This window comes from Patella vulgata, chromosome 3 (genome assembly GCF_932274485.2).
Source record: "Patella vulgata chromosome 3, xgPatVulg1.2, whole genome shotgun sequence".
Lineage (NCBI taxonomy): Eukaryota > Metazoa > Mollusca > Gastropoda > Patellidae > Patella > Patella vulgata.
In genome coordinates, this window is record NC_065881.2 from 64,751,934 (window position 1) to 64,773,759 (window position 21,826).

Genomic DNA, 21,826 nt, shown 5'->3' on the forward strand with positions numbered 1-21,826 from the left:
ATCTGTTGAAAGTATAGAGTATCCGATTGCATCGAGAGTTGATTATGGTTTTGGTAAGTTAATTAATGTCTATTTAATAATTTATATAACATTTCAGGCCTCAAGAAAGACCTGCAATAGGCAGATTTAGCTCTTGCATAATGCCTGTTTAACTCAAGTTTTACTCAGTTCATTGGCTTGTTACTTGCCCTCAAAGTAAACTATGCAATTCACCATAGTGCTTATCCTGCCCTTTGCTATTATTATGCCAACCTAGCCCGAACGACTAGACAGATTTCTTAGTCAGGCCCTTCCCGCCCGGCATCATTGACGAGAGGGAACCACGCCGGAAAAACTTGATGAACTTTCTCGGCCAATGCAGGGATCGAACACCCGACCTCCATGCTAGCGAGCCAGCGTCTTACCCACTTACCACAATAAAAGCACAAACAATCTACTAGAATTTTAGGTTTATTGTATAAAACGGATGACGAACAACTATCCTTATTGTATCATATTATAAATAGATTTTGTTGCAATTTAAGGCCATGTTTCATTGACCGCCTATGTATTCAAAATAAATTCATTTCCAAAATCAAACTAACAATTCATGTCAATTTTGGATATAAAATTAGTTTGAATGTTGCTGACGAATCAATCTCGCAATATATCCTGCTACAGAAATTTACACTATATAGATTACAAAAACACAATAAATATAACTCATTGTTTATGACACTCATTCCGAACCCTTGGATGTTGATATTTAAATCTTTCAAGAAAAGAAAAGTCGTGAAAACCAATTTACACACCCACAGGTAATATCACCCATAGCAACCACTGATGTTTAAAAATGGCTATTCCCGGGATCAACCTTCTGTAAATTAACCTGCAATAACTGCAACCCTCTCAATAAACATAAACCACTGTGCACATGCTTTGAATTTTACGGCTGATATTGGATTGCTTGGACTTGGAACTATTACTCACCACTCGTCCCAATAATATTACCAGGGAATGTTAATTGTTTGGGAATGGCCGTTTTCGGGGAATACTAACCCTAACAATTTTAAAAGGGGTAAAGGGTAAACTGGATCCAAGTTCAGTCTTCTAAGTTCCAAGTTCAGGATTAGTATTCCCCAAAATATTCATTTATATAAAGCGGTCATTGTGGACCCCCCCCCCCCCCCACACACACACACACACCAACCGGCATACATTTAGCATCTCCCAATATTACCGCCTAGAAGGGTATATGTCAAGATATTATGGAAAACCGAGCCTAAAACATGCCCATCATACCATAACTTATGGCATAACATACGCACTGGAAAGTGGTCCTTTTTATCTATATGATGGAGGTCATAAAATTTACCGAACGGTAAAAACGGGTTGCCGTTTACCGCCATTTTGGCCGATTTATTTCCCCTTCTTGGCGGTAGAAATATTGGAACGTATGTACTGACAAGCATAGTAATACCTGGCGATAATCTTTACAGTTTGTGTCGACGTGTAAATTAGATAGCAACGTATTGCCATGGTTTTATTCGAAATAAAACTGTCTGAAAAGCAGTTGCCATCTACTACTTCCGGCATAAACATAACCTTTAATACCTGCGATTAAGCAAACATCGAATACGTCCATATATAAATTAAATTTAACTTTGCACGTATATCCTAACTCCAGTCCAATAAGGCGAGTTTGTTCATTCTGGAGATACCACAAACTGATAAATAGATTCAATATAAAAATATATATACAGAGACTTCGAAGATTATAAAAGAAAATCTGCGTATCTGAATGAAATTCGAACAAAATAAATCATAAAATCATTTTAACAAAAATTTGAAACGTCGACTTGTTCGTCTAGCTGGTCACCTTTTTCCTCTGATTTTATGATCTTTTCGGTCGAGGCTGACTTGGATTTATCGTCTTTCAAAGAGGTACACGTATCTGGTTTAGAATCGTGTTTTTCATCCATGTCAAATCCAAACTGTTTCCCAGTTCCATCTCTATATACTCCCATAAACATGGCTAATTTTCCTGCTAATGGTGGGTCAGTAGTTTGCATAAGTTCTCCGGGCAGTTCATCGGGAATTTCCTCTGCCTTTTGTGTTAAGTCTTCCAAATATGTTTTCCCTTCTTCCATAAAGGGGTTGACCCTATCCGAGCGACCGATGAGCCAGTAAGTTTTCATCGATCCTTTACCCTGAAAATAAAATGATACCGCATTCTCATTAAAACCAGATGTTATTGTTCCGTTTATTGGATTGGTCACACATGTTAAAACAACTAAAGAAAAGTGCATTTGGAGTATTTGGCATTAATTAAACGGCCAAGCATGTGTTTGGATAATCGAAGCCTTTCAAATAATTTCTCGGAATTTTCTGCCTCTTGATCTGGAGTCTACCAATCACAACCTGCTTAAATCGCCTTTGCATGCCATATCATTAGAAGGCTGGTGGCAAGGCAACGCCTAGCCCCATGAAAATATCACTGTATCGACGTCATACTGGCAACCAGACGGCGTACAATTAAAAAACCTCAATAACATACCTTAACTTCTATGGTTCCTCTGTGTTTCATGACAAATACGCCATGTTTCTTTAAAGAGTTATAAGTGCTTGAACTAATCTGGATTTTGTTGGCTAAAAAGTAAATAATGCATTAAATAAACTTAATCTACAAAATCACTTTTATTTGTTTTAAGACCTTTCTTGGGTGTATACATCATTGATAAAGAAGCAGGAAAGAAATGGAATGAAATGGGGTTTAACGTCCTACTGCTCTACACTTACTGGGATAACGAAGACGGGCATATCGAATTTCAACCATCCCGGGTTCTTTTAGATGTATTCCAAGGTGTGAGCGGGACCTCGGCTTTTCGTCCCATTCCGAACGACCACGCCAGAAAATCCCGATGAACTTTCTCGGTTAACACAAGGATCGAACACAGGGCCTCCAGTTTAGCGAGCCAACGTCTTTCTCACTAAGCCACCGTGGCTTCCCTATAGTCATAGAGCCCAGGCAGCATGTTTATCAGATGCGGTTCTGACGTTAGTGGCTTCGGGTGAACTAGATAAACTAATTACACCCGGGCTAGTCGTGCAACACTATGCATACATTTTCGATCTTAAATTATTTCATAGTTGTGCGTGGGACAGATTATGTCTTTCAATGCAAAAGAAAAATCGGGATAACTTTTGTGTACCCGTTATTCTAACCCCTTAGTAATACCAAACCCATATATATCCTTAAAAAACATAACAGCACGGTATATCAACTGATGGTGGTCTAGGTCACGATTTGGTAGATGTTATACTAATTGTGATAAATCAACTTACGTAAACCATAGCTCTTCATTCTAGATGATGTATTAACTGTATCACCGAACAAACAGTATCTAGGCATGATAGTTCCTACTATACCAGCCATACATGGTCCTTATAAATAAATAAATATAACATCTATTTTTACAGAAAAACTAATTCCGTCGTTTTTGGTCTTCGCACCTGTGTCGAGTCAATCTGATAAAAATTAGATTTTCTTTTCATTTCGTTTTTTTTTTCACTTTAGAACCATCAAGACAAAACGATATATAGAAATATAATTCATCTAGCTAAAGTATTGGTTATTCCACTAAAAGTCACACAATGGGCGGGATGATATTAATTAATTTCCAAATAGCAATCCTACTAATCACCGACATGAGCGGATTTTGTCAGTATATATAGCGTCCAAAGTTATGCAAAAAGGTGACCGACGTGGAAAGATATGGTATATCCAAAATTCAAAAGATTTCAAAAAATATTGACAAAATTTAGGGTAAGTGTAATATTGGCGGTAATTAATAAAATCATCCATAATTTTTTATGAAATCATTTAAATTTTGGAAATGATGTGTATCCATAACATAGCTTTCCTTTTCGGTCACTTTTTGCAATACGTTTGACTCTATTGACCAAAAAACGCTCTTGTGTGTCTTTGTCAGTGATTAATTGGAAATTCAAATAGCTATTTCCATATTTAAAGGATTGAAAGTGATTGAAAAAAGAAAAAGTGTCAGCGGCTATCGATATATGATTTAACTTTAGATATACTATTCTACATTTTAAGATTGAAGTTCGACGCGGGTATTAAACTGTATTTACCTGTATTTATTCCTATTCTGAGTTGTATAAATTTATTACCGGCCGCTGAGAAACGTCGTTTAGACATCATGTCTATCAGATCACAAGCTAGGGCTGCTACTTCTAGAGAATGGCGATTACCAATACGTGTTGGAAGACCTGAAACAATATACACAACAGATTATAAGTAACTAGTTCGTAAAATTTGTTGGGTAATTAGTAAAACCAAAAATATAGTAAAGTTCTATAAATATGACTCTCAATAACACACGTGTTGTAAACAAACGTTAGGTATATTTGGTTGCCAATAAATTTCACAATTAAAGTTACCAAACGTATATTGATGTTCATAATATAGTATGTTCAACTCCATTCAAAAATACCCAAGTCATAAATTTTGGGGTTGCTACTGTGGCTCCGTGGGTAAACACGTTGAACCGCTAACCTGGAGGTCCCGTGTTCGATCCCGCCGTTGGCCGAGAAAGTTCATCTGGATTTCCCGGCGTGGTTCCCCCCTTGTATTGGTTCAGGGTAACGGATAGTCGTTCGGATGGGGCGAAAACCAAGGTGCCGTATACATATTGGCGTGCATGTGGAAGAACTCTTGGCAGTTGGAATTCGATACAAAGGTAGATCATAGTGCCGCTGCCCTGGCAAAATGTCCCTCATAGCACACTGTATGGCATATTCCCGTCTTCAGCAGCTCAGTCGGACAAGAACAGTAGGAAGTTTAACCTCATTTCATTTCATTTTCAGAAAAGTTGCTTACCGGAAGCTACCATATAGGAATCATTTATTGTTTCTACTTTATACACTTCGTGATTATCCAGTTTCTCATCAATTGCCGTGTAAAGGTTGTTTAGTAAAGAAACTATCTCGAAAGGAGAACACTCGTTAGCTATTCGCGTAAAACCAAATATATCTGAAAACATCACTGTCACAGACTTGAAATACTCGGCATCAACATCACGACGAAGTTTCAGCTGCTCCGCTACTGGTTTTGGTACCATTTGATACAGCAATGTGTCTGTTTTCCGTTTCTCTCGACTCAACTCTTTGGTTTTCTGGACAAGGGTCAAAGCATATTTCTGGATATCACTAGTCAATGATTCTACGGAGTATATAACGAGTGGACACATAAGTATGACAACCACCAGTAGACCAGCACTGAAAAAAGAAACACGTACCACTAAATAATCATTGTTGGTATTTTGAATACCCCCACTCCATCCTCAACCCAACAAAAAATATATACCCCGTTCGCACGGGTCTTCTTGAACAAGCAAAATCAGAGAATTCTCCAGGTTAAGAAGGGGTTGTATTTACTAAGAGAATGATTACAATAAATAGGCCACGTGTATTTGATTTGAATGAACCCGTCATTAGAAATTAAGTTTAAAATAGTGTAGTTGCTTACATAGGGACATTTACCAACAAAATTAACGTCTGCAATTCAAAAGTTTTTATGGTCATCACCATGATCTTGTGATGGCTATAACAAGGCTATGTCTATTATAATTCGGATCTTATTGGTCCATTCTTTGTTCCAATGATACATCTAGTATAACCACTTATATGGTAACAGATTCCTAAAGCGGTGGACACACTAGCCGAATCATTCGTCCGAATCAATCGCCGCCGAAATTCGCCTATATTGTGTCCAATGTCATTCGGCTGAATTTCTATTCGCCTGAAGCAAACTTGTTTGATATGTTGCCAAATATATTCACCTAGCGTGTCCGGTTCGCCGAAGCATTCGCCTGATTTTTAGAATTCATTAGCCTGTCACATGAATGTTTAAAGACATGGTCGCTGCCATGTTTAATCATGTGAATTCCGCGCCGATTGATTCGGCTAGTGTTTCCACCGTTTAACGGTCTTCCACACAAATTTATTCACGATTCACTAACATTATCTTAGGGATGACCCTTTTAATGTTAAAGCCACGCTGTTTTAATAGACAGGATGTATTTGTTTATACCTGATAATCAAATTTCGTTCTTCTTCGTTGATAATTTCTTCTAATTTACCGTTAATAAGAGTAGCCAAATCTTGTTGAATAACCAGTAGAGTATCTAGATATAGAGTCATGTTATCAAACCACCATTGACCTGTCAAATAAAGATAAAACAATTATATAACCATCAATGATCAAAACAAAATTCAACTATAAAAACTTCTATATATATCATATAACCAATGGCTCCCTTGCAATCATCGGTGTTGTGGAATTAGAGGCTTTAAAAGTTCAATAATGGTTTAATTCGGCTTAGTATTTACAAGAATTTGTCAACAAAACACAGCTCAACACAAACTAGCTCATTTCGGGACTAACCAATGGTGCAATTTTATTTCAATAACTCGATTGCACGTAGGGGTCTCTAGGAAGGACAACTTGTTCAGGATTAGATCAGTTGACATCATTTATATAATTCCAATTTACCTTTCGTGATGGAGAAATCAATGGATAAAGTATGTTGTATTTCAAAACGGAACTTCTCGATGACTGACGTTAGGTTGGTACCACTGCTGGTGACACCTTCTTGAAAGATGGGATCAACAATCGTAGAATACAATACGGCCGATTGATAATTAGCTTTATAAACGTGGACTTTCTCGTTATATCTTTCATAGACGCTCTGTGTCGGGAAACCACCCTGTACGTAAAATACTGCCCCAAGCGCCCTCTCTATACCAACGTGTTCCATCCCTGTAACTATCTTCTGATAGGCTACCAGTGTCTTCCAGATTGAAGCCATGTTGGATTCTCGAATAGCTTCGTACATCCATTCCACAAATCTTTCAATTAAAAGCGAGTAAAATTCCATCTCAACGTAGATATCAAAGTTATTGGGATCTAGTTGGGCTCGATGATCACTCAGATATTTTTTAAAGGAATCCTTTGTGGTGAAAATGCTGTTTTGATCCCCTTTAACTGGCCAGTTAGATAGCTGCTTTAAAGCTTGGTCAGTCAACAAATATTCATTGAGGATAAATGTTTTGGTTTCTGGTCCCAAAATACTCAGGTAGAGAACGGACATGTCTCGTTCTCTTTGCAGACGATCAAGAAATTTGCCCAACTCCACACTGAATTTGACGGCATATTGTGTCTGCAATATACAAAAAAAATATGTTACTTATATATCCCTACATTACATATTTATATCCATTCAGATCCGCCATTTGAAGGGTGTTTAATCTCTTGCGAACTACAACATCGTTAAAGATGAATATCTAAAATACAAGTCCCAAATGGTTCAAAGACGTGATGCACTAACAACTTCGCAAACGTATCTATAGATTCTATACCCATTAAAATCCACCATCTGAGGGATGTTTAATCCCTACAAGCTATAATATTGTTAAAGATAAGTCTCTAAAACGAATATTAGTTCCAAAATGGTTCAATTCCATTCTGTATTTACAAAGACCTAATGCACTAAAAACTTCGCAACATTCAGCATCCTCTGGAGATGATATAAACAAACCAGCAGCACCTATAAGTGTTGGGTAAAATCTTTTGATTGGCCTCTTTTTAACCAGATTCAATCCAAGCCAGGCAATTTGTATTCTAAATTAAATGTATCTGATCAATTTGAGTACTATTCAATGAGTTACCGGCCCTTGCCGTAAGAGACAAGTGCCCCAACTGTTACTTTGTCTGAAACACATGAGTAGTCAAGTCAAGTTCGCGCACAGGTTCACGATCTGTTGAAATGTCGCAAACAGCGTGGAACGGGAAAGTAAACCCTTTGCAAATAAATTTCTGTAGGCGTTAAGAGGAAATGGTTCACCCCGAAGAAATAAATTGACCAATATTGTACCTGGTGTAAATATCGAAACTTTTAATGCAATACATGTAGATCGAAAAAGGTTTGCGACTGACATAAACTTTGATAATGAACGGGCCAGAGAAAATCTTGGATGCTAGAATGGAGGATTATCTGGCATTAGTTCTCGGGTATTAAAGTGTTCGACATGAAAGTATCTGAATCTGAATCTAGAAGGTATAGTAATAGCATATTATATGTATATCAGTATTTGAAGAAAAACGTTGATATGGGTCACGCACGTGGATGCGTCACGCATGACTTGTGTTTAGCTGTGGTCGCTTGATTAGGATGTATTAAATGTCTGTCTTTATTAATAATTTTGGGTGAGCCTGTTCGGCTTTGTTGTTCCGCAATATAATTATAACATAGAGCATCCACCAAAGGTTGTCTTATTTATTTCTACTGTATAGACAAAGTAATGAATGTTTTCTTCAATAATTTGGGCGAGTCGTGATCAACCTTGTTGTTTCGCGATCTAACATGGAGCACAAAATAAGGTTGTCTTAATTTATTTCAACTGTGTCGGCAAGAAGTAAAGCAAATGTTTTCTTTAATAATTTAGGGTGAAACTGTTCAGCCTTGTTGTTCCGCAGGTCTAACATGGGACATACAATAATGTTGTTTTAATTTATTTCTACTGTGTCGGCAAGAAGTAATCTGAATGTTTTTCTTTAATAATTTTAGGAGAGACTGTTCAGCCTTGTTGTTCCTCAGTCTAACATGGAACATACGCTAAGGTTGACCTCTATTTTAGTATATAAAAGGGCTTTACCTGTGTGCAGACAAGTTGTAAAGCTATTGTTTTCTTTAATAATTTTGGGTGAACCTGTTCAGCCTTGTTGTTCTGCAATCTAACATGGGACAGAGACTAAGGTTGTTTTAATTTAATTTAGAGTGAAACTGTTCAGCCTTGTTGTTCCGCAATCTAATATGGGACATACACTAAGGTTGTTTTAATTTATTTATACTGTGTCGGCAAGTAGTAAAGTGAATGTTTTGCTTTAATAACTTTGAGTGAGACTGTTCAGCCTTATTATTACACAACCTAACATGGAACATACGCTAAGAGGGCTTATCTCTGCGCAAGCAAAGTTAAGGGGTATACCTGTGTGGAAGCAAATTAAGGGGGCTTACCTGTGTGGAAGAAAATTAAAGGGGGCTTCCCTGTGTGAAAGTTGTGGAAACAAAGTTTAGATGGCTTGCCTGAGTGGAAGCAATTTAAGGGGAGTATAGTTTAGATGGCTGACCTGTGTGGAAGCAAATTAAATGGGGCTTACCTGTGTGGAAGTGAATTAAGAGGCTTACCTGTGTGGAAGCATAGTTTAGATGGCTTCCCTGTCACGTTGAAGCAAAGTAAGTGGGCTTGCCTGTGTGGAAGCATAGTTTAGTTGGCTTACCTGTGTGGAAGCAAAAGTAGGCTTACCTGTGTGGAAGCAAAAGGAGGCTTACCTGTGTGGAAGCAAAATGAGGCTTACCTGTGTGGAAGCAGATTAAGAGGCTTACCTGTGTGGAAGCATAGATTAGTTGGCTTACTTGTGTGGAAGGGGGCATACCTGTGTAGAAGCAGATTAAGGGGCTTACCTGTGTGGAAGCATAGTTTTTAAGGGGGCTTACCTGTGTGAAATCAAAGAAACGTTGCAAAGCAATTTGGGATTTTGGGTAGTCATCTATAATAGCCATTATGACCTTTTTAATCTGGGGCATTAAAATTTAGCTAGAATCATAGGGGTTAAATTATCGGGATTGAAACCATGAAGATATTCAAAAATAGGAACAGAATGTATAAAAGTTCAAAGCCTTATGTACGGAATAATTGACCGGGATAACCAAAAATGGGTTAAACGGGAAAAATATGTGGTGGGATGAAGTGTGTTGTGGGGTGAAGTGTGTTATGGGGCGAAGTGAGTTGAGTTAGTATTGGATGTTAATAAAGTTCATATTGTTCTCATTGTCTTAGTTTTGATATTCGTAAAATGATTCCGGAGCAGAAGCACTATGCCTGCAATACTTACATCTATAGGCAAGACGGTAATTCAGTGGAAAGTATACTATTGAAATAGATACTGCCCGACAAATGCAAATGATGACCATGACCTTTAATTGACTTAAAGGGTTGCAGTAATCATGAATTGAAAAATTAGGAAACCCTTACAATCTTGGTCAAGATTGGGTTCAACATTTTGAATTTCAATTGTTTAGAAATATGATATATCATACCTGTTCTATAGCTGTTTTACCCTGGATGCTGTCTGATAAACTGTAAACAGTGAAAGCCCACAGACCAAGAATTGGTAACAGAGTCAACGATAAAATCTTTAACATCTGAACACGCTTTCCTTTATCGGTTAAGGGTTCACCTCTACAAAATCCAACTGTAATAATAGATAGATATTATTTAAATCCCCATGAAAGGATATTTCAAGTATAAGCTTGATTTTTCGGTTTTGTGGGGAGTCTAGGAGAGGGGGGGGGGTGCAATATATTCAGCCGTAAAATGATGTCTTACACGAAATGAGCATGTAGGGCAGGTTTGTCTATTAATCGCATGGTCTGACTCCAACACTCGAATCGCACAGATAAAATTAAATTATTTAGCAAACATAAAGTGGTGATTTATTTTGGAAACAAACAGATGTTTCTTTTTTTTATACTTACTGCCGCCGACATGGGGATGGACGATGTCGATGATGTGACTGTTGAGGCTGTCCTCACAAGAAGAAGCACTCGTCATCTGTAAATATAAAAGAGAAAAACACACATTACCTAGAGTTTACAACTGCAATTGTATAAGCATATTTTATCCCCAGTATAGAGTATATACCATTGTGCTTTACTAGAAAATCATCTCAAGAAACTTGGCTACCCTTATTCGCCATAACATTACTTATTAACTAAAAGATACTGAGATCGGAATTATCCAAATGTCTGAGTACGACAGTTAGATCCCCCCCCCCCCCCCGCACACACACCCCATACACACACCCACACACTCATCTTTTCTTTCGTTTGTTATCTACAAATACATCTTTAAGCCTACAAAGTTGGGCTACTTACGGTTGGTACACTAGGATGCTCTCCTCTGTCACACCTGGAAAGTTTAAATGACTCCGTGTTGAAACTATATGCAATAACTGCTTATAAGTGACACGACTAATCATCAGCCCCGTACAGTTTGTTTTATCTCCCGTAAAAGAAATATTCTGGAAATGTTAGTTAATCATTGCCGTAGCAACAATAGACTACGTGTCGATGTTTATCTCACCTGTAATCAAGTTCTCGGTAACAACTAATTAACGTTAAAAGATGTCACACTATTTTTAAAAATAATACAATGCTTGTCGATCTACTTGTTTACCAGCCGATCCGCCTATTATTAACCTGCTAGTAGTAAAAAGTTGTTAGTCGTTTTTAGATGCTCGTAGCAGCGCTAAGGGTGCCACTGCGCCTCTTGGGACAGTTGTTAGCCGCTACAGTAACAACTAACAAGGGCATCGGGTGTGTTTACAGGCATTTATACACACCTTTACATAAATATCCATTTTTTTATTTAAAAAATATATATGCCAAATGATTCACACTGTTTTAGTGTAAAGACTGTTATTATTAAGCTTGGGATCGAAACCACTCCATTCGACTAAATGTTAGTCCACTCCAGCCAACCCATGCCCCACCCCGATAACCCCCAAAACATTCATCAAATTATCCCCTCAAGATAGATGTTGCCAAAGATTCTAGTGTTACCCCGATTTTGGAAAAGTTGTGTTACTACAAACATTCAGTAGAGTAAATATGTTACAAAACTTTCAATGGCTCCACATGTTCATAATCAATTGCATATTATTGCTTTTTTACCATCTGAGTGTATTTGCCTGTAAACCTTTAGTATAATAATAAATAAACGAAATCCGGCTTATCGTTCTGTTCCATGACCCGGCATCCGGGCTGTGAGTGGATATTTTGCCCGGGGTAGCAACGTTTACTACTTCAGTAGGATAATTCAGTTGATGATCCAGGAAAAAAAAGGTTCAGTTATATACAATAAAGATTTATGTTACTTTAAATACATTTCCAATTCTTTAGCATGTAAGATGGCTGACTTCTTACAGCACATAATTATACAATAACCGAAGTTTGCTCCATGAAAACCCGACACTCTTTTAATTCCCGATTCTTCCAATAATGAACATGTTCAGATATTTTATTTATTACAAATTACTATAAAGTATTTATGTAAACCGTAGTTTGAATTTTTTTTCTTTGTTCATTTATTCACAAACTGTAAATAATGAATAATAAAATAAACTATAAAAAAGCATTACTAGGTCCTATATAAGTTTTATTTTATTATTATTGGCCATTAATAATTAGCGAATAAGATAACAACCCGGGTCCTTTCTCGCTATTTTATATCAACAGAATGTTTGCCGTAAAAATGCCGTCACTTGATTAACGTCCCGTTGCGCTAGATGCATTTTCGCTAGAATAACAAATTTTTTTTTACGGCTTAATACACGTTAAACATGCATTCAGATTGATTATTTAACATTTAATTCAGAAAAAATATATTTAAAATACGAATGCTAGATAATCAATCGGATTTATACTAGATCCATCAGATAAAAGATGGAGGCGTTACGCTCGAGCAGTATAGATCGATGAAATTTCAATTCCACATATCTTTGTATATACCAGATAGCGATTAGTCTTTCACATTAATGTAGTTATTCATATTGCTTAGAGCTTAGAATGGCACATCGGGCCTTTAAAACTAGAAATATTATGAAATAATCTCGTTTATCAGGTCGCTCAGTAACTGTGTGCTGTGTGTGTGTGTGTGGGGGGGGGGGGGGCTCTTAACCACCTATAGTAGCCTTCTGTAAGCAAATTTTGAGCTGAAATTTTCAGGCGGGTTCCTTAAGACTATTGCTTAGGTTTATATTTTGGCGTTTATTTTGTTGCATATATACACACTTACGCAGTGTTTTATTGCTGAATACGGTGGCTGATAATTATCACCCAAGTCAAATTTAATTTCCACCCAAGTCATTTGTATTAAAAAAAAAAAAATGATAATTTTTTTCATGTCCCTTATCAGCAGGGCTGTCGGTAATTTTTCACAGATGATTAGCAGCACTTCTAATCAAAAAGTCCAATTTTGCCAAATTTGATTAGCAAATTTATAAATTGATAAGCAGTTTTTCGGTTTCAACATAAAACACCTAAATAACAAGATTAATTTATAACAAATGATTAGATTTCATTCTTAAGATTTTAGCACTGCTACAGGTAGCTGTGAACATTTCTAAATGTAGACTTTTGGTTATGTCTGAAGCCAATTCTTGGCAGTGGCTTCCAAAGTATGTTCAAAACAAACGCCAAGGTTCTGCGATCCTACCTGGAAAACTATGAGAACGCGGGTTTTTTTTTAAGTTTGCAATATTTTGAGACATTTTCTCACGCTGTGTCCACGTTTACCGGCGACCTTATGTGCATTTTCTGGTCGCCGTACGGTCGTAGCAGCGCTGTAAGAACGCCACCCGGGTCTGACGGAGGCATAAGTTATATACTATAGACTCGAAGAAAATGTCAACTGACCAGATTGTTCTATCAATAGCGCCCAAAGTATTGCAAAAATTGACCAACCTGCAAGTAAATATAGATTACATTTTACTTTACATATCATATCAAAAATTTAATTTAAACTTTGACTGATTCAAGATGGCTACATGCATTTCATAATTAAAACAGTTTTTATTTTGAAATGTCTCTATAAGTACCATAATATAGATCTATGCTTTATATCGGTATCATTTCGGTCCGAGTTTGAATAATGCTCATTTGTGAAAAAAAATAATGGACTCCTACAACCCGCATATTTTCCTTACTGTCATTCAATTGGACTGATTTTGTTTTTGTTTTTTATGTGAATTACATGATGTTATATTTATTCATCACGCGCTTATTCTTGTCCAAGTTGCGTGAGGGCTTTTCTATAGCCCCCATCCCACCCCACTCCACCCCCATTTTACAAAATTTCAGTTATCCATAATTCTGACAATTCTTTATGAAATCTTCTAAATTTTTGATGTGATGTGTAAAATGCATTATTATAACTTTCTGAAATACTTTGAGCACTGCTGACAAAAAAAACCAATGATCTTGTCGGTAATTGTGATTGTTTGTATATAGACAAGATGTTACCTGTATTATTTTTACTTCAATAAACAAATAATATGAACATAAACACTAATCAATGTCCACAAAGGTTATTAATAATTCCATTGGATAACGATTTTATAAGTGTAATATTTCTGTGTCGAATTTTCTCTGCTTAAAGGGAAATGCGGTTGATTTGTTTATCGGCATTTCAAATTTTAATGATTGCAATTCAGTAATATTCACTGGCTTATTAATATCCCTAATGATTGACCAATTTTCATCACATTGACAATTTTGTGTCGGGCAGTGTTTAATAGAAAACATCCCTATCTTCTCTTTATTTTTGCAGGACAAATTTGAAATACAAAACCTGATGCTCCACCCTATGAATGCCATGTTTAACCTGGACTCCGAAATGACAAATACTAATACTCTGACACAAAACATGCTGAATATAAATATATGGGGCCAAATTCGAATGCCAAACAATGTTGTAACATGGACGGGAAATCTTCCTTTGTTCTTTTCGTTGAATAGGCAGATTGTTTTCCCCCTAGTAGATTGGGTGGAGCTTGAACATGTCTAGTTATTGCACTCTTTTGCTGGTTTACACTAGTTTTAGTAGAAATCGTATAGAGACGTGGGTGGGTTTTCTGTGCAATAACAACAAGCATGTTGAGCCGGTGTTAGTGTTACAAGTCATTTATAGCAAGCTTCATTCGTTAACAGGTTTAACAACTCGGCCTTCGGCCTCGATGTTTAAACCTGTTAACTCATGAAAGCCGTGCTATAAATATAACTTGTATTGTATCTGTGTGTTTTTTTACAAACACCGTATGAGCTAAATATGTCTAATGTAGTTCATTCGTTAGGCCTCAAATGTTATAAAAATCAATAATTGGACATTTATGCACATGCTAAGCCCATAATCAACGTTCCAGACCATCGGGTGCTTTTGATTTTCAACGGACATAAACACGATTGCATCCAGGCTACACTGTTCTTCAAACGGCAATAACTCCGCTTAGAATGAAGTAATTTGTCTGAATTTTTCAAAATATTCTCTTTCAACTCTCTTTTCTAACTATTATAGCAAGAGCTGTCAGCTCTTAATCTAAATCTTACATAATGCATCTTTAATATTACTGGTTTATTTCTAGCATGAGTTCCTATAACCTCCCTTTAAAGTATGAGAATACAATGATGAAAAACAAACACAATCATCAACTTTGTAAAATCGTTACTGTCGATTAAAAACAATATGTCGCACCCAAACTCTTTCTCGATTAACGTCTCTAGAGGAGTTTGTTAAATTACATCCTATTGACAAGTTGGAACAATCATGGGCGTTTTGGTCAAATTATCTTTGCTGGCTGCGTTGTTTGTAAAAGTAAATGCTGATTGCATGGTGTCGTTTTTGGATATTGTGTTTGAAAGTAAGTTTAAGAATATTTAAATTATGTAAATGATGTACTTTTTGGAGACCCCACCCCTCTTCAACATTTGATTGACATACACTGATCAACATGGACAATACTCTCAATTAAAACAACTAAATATAATTCTGTTTGTGTTTATTGTTACAGTTGATGGTGAGACCAGACAGATTTGTAATATACGATCTAAAGTTATACCATCAGGTGAAACTGCTGACGATACATGTAGAATTGCCTGTCTGTGTAATGGTAGAATATTAACATGCTGTGATGAGTAATTTATTTTCTAAATCTATTTAAACATTAACAATATTTCGTGGACATTTGTTTAGAAACAAGATTTAAAATTGCATAATTATCTTGCACGACTAAAATATCTCTAATTATGAAAATAACGTTGACCTCACTGTCATAAAAAGTGTTGCTTCTCTCTTTAGTAAATTAAGCGTTATGCAAACGATGGGTATTCGTGGCTAATTCCGTTGTATACGGAACCGCGTTGGATCAGTGAGTAAGACGCTGGCTCGCTAACCTGGAGGTCTAGGTTTGGCTCCAAGTTTTGGCTGAGAACGTTCCCCGTGGTTTTCATACAGTCGTGCATGGCGGAGGGCCTAGTCAGTGTCTAGTCGCTCGCGTAATAGAACCCTTGACAGTTTTAATTCTAAATAAGAGCAGGCTGTAATACCGCTGCCGGGGCAAGAATTTCCCTCATAGCCCACCGTTAGTCGATGCAGAAAAGCGTGACATCAAACCCTGTTTCATTTTATTTCCTTTATATACATCCAAGGATACATCATTATTCTGAAATTCTTCAGATCCTTATTCCAGATATGGGTGTTGTGTTCTTTACACACACACCTAAATAAAGTCATTGGAACCCTATTTTGGCTCGTATTGACAGCCCCCACCCACCCAAATATGAATTTCGTTCCAACAACAACTGCATAGTGTTGTCAAGACATTAATCACCATTCCTGTGCATTTTATGATTGCGAGCAATTGAAATACATTTTATTTGTATGTTAATACAAAATCTAACTTGGCTAATCTACACTTTTCGGTTTTTTAAATCTTTTAAATATTTGATCGTTAGTAATATACACCCTTGCATGTTAAATAGTATGTCTTGTACGGCTATTATTGCAGACAACTTATATTTTGGGAAGTCGTGTTGTTGTGAGCGAATTGTTGCATTTATAGTTTGCTCCTTTGTACATAGAGAGATGTGTCACGGCCAGGACAATATTGGTGTCAGCCATTATCACATGTGAAAGAACTGGTTAAACACGTTCCAAATATAATTTTAACATAGAGATCATTGCTACGATGGAGGCGTAATGAAGATTTAAGAAACGGAAGTGACGAAAGCTAAAGGAAAAGACGAGTTATCCAATCAGTTTAAGGAGACATATGAAAGTTTCACCAACCAAAATGAAAGTAAATGTATTTCAGTTAAGATTGTTCGTACGCATATTTAATTGTCAGTAATTATTTTACAGATCGAAAAGCTTATGCCAAATAATTGACGATAGATGCCCAGATGTAAAAGCTGTTGTGTTTAGTTTTACAAGTGGATTGTCCTATTCCTCAGTAACATGTAGAGAGGCAGCAGCCCGGTATTTTGTGTCCGATTCATCGAATCAACCAAATGTAAATGACGTGTCATTATCTCCACCACCAGTACCTGATCCAACAGAACCACGGGAGGCTAATCTACCTGATTCCACAGTGCCACCCCCAGTTATCCAAAGGCTGTCACCGGCTCTAATCCTGCCCAAGCAACCCTTACCCGATCCTACCGAAGTACCTAATTCCAGAAATATTGTTACGGTGCCCCCTCCACCGGAACCGGCTCTAATTCTGTCCAAGCAACCCTTACCCGATCCTACCGAAGTACCTAATTCCATAAATATTGTTACAGTGCCCCCTCCATCGGTATCGGCTATAATTCTGCCCAAGCAACCCTTGTCCGACCCTACCGAAGTACCTAATTCAACAAATATTGTTACGGTTAAACCCCCACCGGTACCGACCCTAATTGTGCCCAAGGAACCCTTGCCCGACCCTACCGAAGTACCTAATTCCACAAATATTGTTACGGTGCCACCCCCACCGGTACCGGCCCTAATTGTGCCCAAGCAACCCTTGCCCGATCCTACCGAAATATCGAATTCCACAAATATTGTTACGGTGCCACCCCCACCGGTACCGACCCTAATTGTGCCCAAGCAACCCTTGCCCGATCCTATCAAAGTACATAATTCAACAAATAATGTTACGGTGCCACCCCCTCCGGTACCGGCCCTAATTGTGCCCAAGCAACCATTGCCCGATCCTACCGAAGTACCTAATTCCAGAAATATTGTTACGGTGCCCCCTCCACCGGAACCGGCTCTAATTCTGCCCAAGGAACCCTTGTCCGACCCTACCGAGGTACCTTATTCCAGAAATATTGTTACAGTGCCCCCTCCACCGGAACCGGCTCTAATTCTGCCCAAGCAACCCTCGTCTGACCCTACCGAAGTACCTAATTCCAGAAATATTGTTACGGTGCCACCCCCACCGGTATCGGCTCTAATTCTGTCCAAGCAACCCTTGCCCGATCCTACCGAAGTACCTAATTCCACTAATATTGTTACGGTGCCACCCCCACCATTACCGGCCCTAATTGTGCACAAGCAACCCTTGTCAGATCCTACCGAAGTACCTAATTCCACAAATATTGTTACGGTGCCCCCTCCACCGGTATCGGCTCTAAATCTGCCCAAGGAACCCTTGTCCGACCCTACCGAAGTACCTAAGTCAACAAATATTGTTACGGTGCCACCCCCACCGGTACCGGCCCTAATTGTGCCCAAGCAACCCTTGCCCGATCCTACCGAAGTACCTAATTCAAAAAATATTGTTACGGTGCCACCCCCACCGGTACCGGCCCTAATTGTGCCCAAGCAACCCTTGCCCGATCCTACCGAAGTACCTAATTCCAGAAATATTGTTACGGTGCCCCCTCCACCGGAACCCATTTTGAGATCTAATGGTGTCGTTGGTTCCCACACTGCGTCGAGTGTTTTGCAGCAACTAAAGGCCATAAAGAGAAAGTCAAAACCAAAAACAAGAACTAGAGCAAGAAAGCTATGAAGAAAAGGACAGAAAGATTCAACTCAGCTAAAGCAGCTTAATTGGTATCAATGTGAATAAATTCGAGATATACACAAATCAATTATTTTTTAAAAATACATTTTAAAAATAAGTGTATCATAAAAGCAATGAAATATTAAATAGTTTTTCCAATACATGCATTATCTATGTATCACTGGTAATCTGGTGAACTCTCTAAAAAATATCTCTGATGTTATTTTGATACCATAGATTACGACGAGCACACTTTGTAATATACCGGGTAATAAAAATTCAAGTTTTAAAGATTTGGTCCCGAAAAATATAAAAACAGTACTGATTTTAATAAAAAATTAAGATTCGATACAAATAATGGTCGTAATATTCTAGACTTGCATAAGAACAACAATATATGGAAAGGGTGCGGGTACATCACTTGGCATTGCTCGTCTTCGATGAGGGGTCACGTGGCTAAGTGGGTAAGACGCTGGCTCGCTAACCTGGAGGTCGGGTGTTCGATCCCTGCATTGGCCGAGAAAGTTCATCCACATTTTCCGGCGTGGTTTCCCCTTGTCAGTGATGCCTGACAAGGACAGCTGTCTATTCGTTTGGATCGGACGAGAAACCGAGGTCCCGTGTACAAATTGGCGTGCACGTAAAAGATCCCTTGGCAGTTGGAATTCGATATAAGAGTAGGCCGTAGCGCCGCTGCCCGGAAAAAATTTCCCTCATAGCACACTGTATATGACGTATGCCCGTCTTCATTAGCCCTGTTTAGGAGCAAAACAGTAGGACGTTAAACCCCATTTCATTTCGTCTTCGATGATCGAACCAGAACTGGTACTCTCATTGTGGAATAGCCGTATACATTTTTCTTTGTAAATTAGAAAACTACTGTGGAAATTTCCATCAGATAAGTCTCCAGAGAGAGAGAGGGAGAGATGGGGTTTAACGTCATTTCGGGGCTAACACATAGTTCAATTTTATTTCAATAATTCGCTGGCGTGTAGGGGTCGTTAGCAGTGGGAGGAAATCGGAGGACCCGGAGAAAAACCACGAGGTTGAAAGGCGACCCTACTCCTTGTCACGTACAATCGGGGATTCGAAACCACGTCAGTTGACTCAATGACAGACCTTATGATACAGCACGCACGTGCTAACCATTCGGCCATCCAACCCCCCAGTCGTTACTTCACTTAAAAATGAAAGGATGCGGCTTCAGTACCCGGTTGCTTACCCTTAGAAGTTAGAAAGACATCAGGCTGAGTCTTGCTAACCGAATAACCAATTATACTCCATTACTTGGCGTGTGACTGTATTCAGCAACATTGTCAGTATGCAAAATATTTTGGTTAAAAATGGCTGGATGGTAAGACACGCAATTAATACCATACCAACAATGGTTTCACCACAGGAATCACTAAATAACCCATAAAAAGATCAAAGATTAAATTAGCAACACATTTTTTGTTGTTGACCCTATACGATGCCATGAACTACTGCAAAGTCATAATCTGTTTCAAAACTCTTTAGGTTATAAAACAAATTTCTACAATGGTCGAGTTCAAATACTTTGGGTTCCATTTCCTGTTAATATCAATGATTGGATAAGTGACGGGCGGTTGTTTCACCAGAGGAAGCAGGAAATGTGTGTATCTGCTTTAAGGCCCAGTCTGGAATACACATTTGATATGCAAGCCTACCATAAAAAAAACAAAGACTCAATATTCTAACATCTACGATCTTTCCAATTAATGTCAGGTAAAGACCAATCCAAACATTGACAAACATAAAGCTTTGTGGTCTCACATTCCCAATTGATATGTTCAAATGGTTTCCGATCTGGGCCAGTTAAGTGCTCCTGGTTTAACATTGGTCACTACCAGAGCCTCGTCTAGGGATTTGGTCGTGCGCGGCAATGTCGGGCGAAGCCCCACCCGCGAGCACCGATGGTGCGAGACACGCGAACACCGCAGGTGAGAGCCCGCGCGGGGGGTCTGGGGGAGAAAATTTGAAAATTGACTCCCTTATAGACTCGATTTCTGAGCACTTAAAAAGATAGTTTCGGAGATTTGATACACTATTAGTTTTGGCATCTTGTTAAACCATAGATTGATTAATACCCTGTAAAATCGAGATCAAAACACTGCTGTGGCTGATCCGCAGACAGAAATATACCCATAAAACAATCAGAAAGACGATTTTGTAAACCCACGCACCATTATGATATAGTATTGGCACATGGGGAAAAACCTTGTCAGCGATGTTGCCGCCCAGTCTTCAACTTTTGGGCTCAGTAGGCGGCACAGTATGGCCAGTGCGCGGCGGCGGCGCCGTCTAGTCACCATGTTAAACGAGGCTCTGGTCATTGCGCCTCCAGGTACTTTGGCTCCAGACACAGGCCTACCAATTGCATCATCAAGGGGCACAGTGGCAAACATTCGCCATCGACATAATCCAAGATGTTGTTATATAACCACATGCAAAGCAGGAAGATTTGGTCCCCAAAAGCAATTGGTGCTAACACATCTTGCCAGATCATGTATGTAGGCTAGTCAACATATTTAGAAAACTTAATTGGACGATAATTAGATTTGTCAATTGTTTGTTTTCAGTAAACGGCGGTTATTATTCTTCTTTTTCATAGAGGATTGAGTTCGCCACAAGGGATAATTTCATTAATGACACTCAAATAATCATCACAAATCAGTTCCAAAGGCGATAAAGAATTCAATTGTTTGGCCACCAGAACCTGGGGATTGTTTCACGAAATTTTAACTAAGATAAAATCCATATTTTAGTAATTTGATTGGATAATATTAGATTGATTTTAGTGCTTAGCCAATCAAAATTGAAGTATCTACTAAAATTTGGATTTTATCTTTTGTTAAAATTTTGTGAAACAGGCCTCTGGACATTTCTTCTTGGGCAGATAAATTCTGTAGAATATTGTAGAATATGTAGGCCCTACGTAGGCCTACTTTTTCCAAAAACGCGATGGGGAAAAAAAAATAAAAAAATAATAATCCGAACAAAAAGAATAAAAAAAGGGTGTTGTTTTAAGCAAAATACAGGTTCTTTTGGGTTAAGATTGTTTTGGGGTAATAATTATGTGGACTGCAGTTCCATGACCGAGGTCCAAGGGGAAGTAACTCTAAAATTCAATGGCTG

The 21,826-nt window shown here is 38.2% G+C and overlaps 1 protein-coding gene across 1 annotated transcript; it reads right to left on the minus strand.

Annotated features, from left to right (window-relative positions):
• Window positions 1-1,210: 1,210 nt before the first annotated feature.
• Window positions 1,211-11,097, minus strand: LOC126814954 (uncharacterized). The gene is made up of 10 exons (XM_050540424.2): window positions 10,998-11,097; window positions 10,599-10,674; window positions 10,161-10,315; window positions 6,554-7,220; window positions 6,092-6,221; window positions 4,880-5,277; window positions 4,132-4,269; window positions 3,325-3,423; window positions 2,537-2,628; window positions 1,211-2,189 (listed from the first exon to the last, which is right to left on the minus strand). Exons 2-10 carry the CDS (start codon window positions 10,672-10,674, stop codon window positions 1,815-1,817), a joined length of 2,130 nt encoding a protein of 709 aa, XP_050396381.1. The 5' UTR covers window positions 10,998-11,097; the 3' UTR covers window positions 1,211-1,814.
• Between the last annotated feature and the right edge of the window lie 10,729 nt (window positions 11,098-21,826).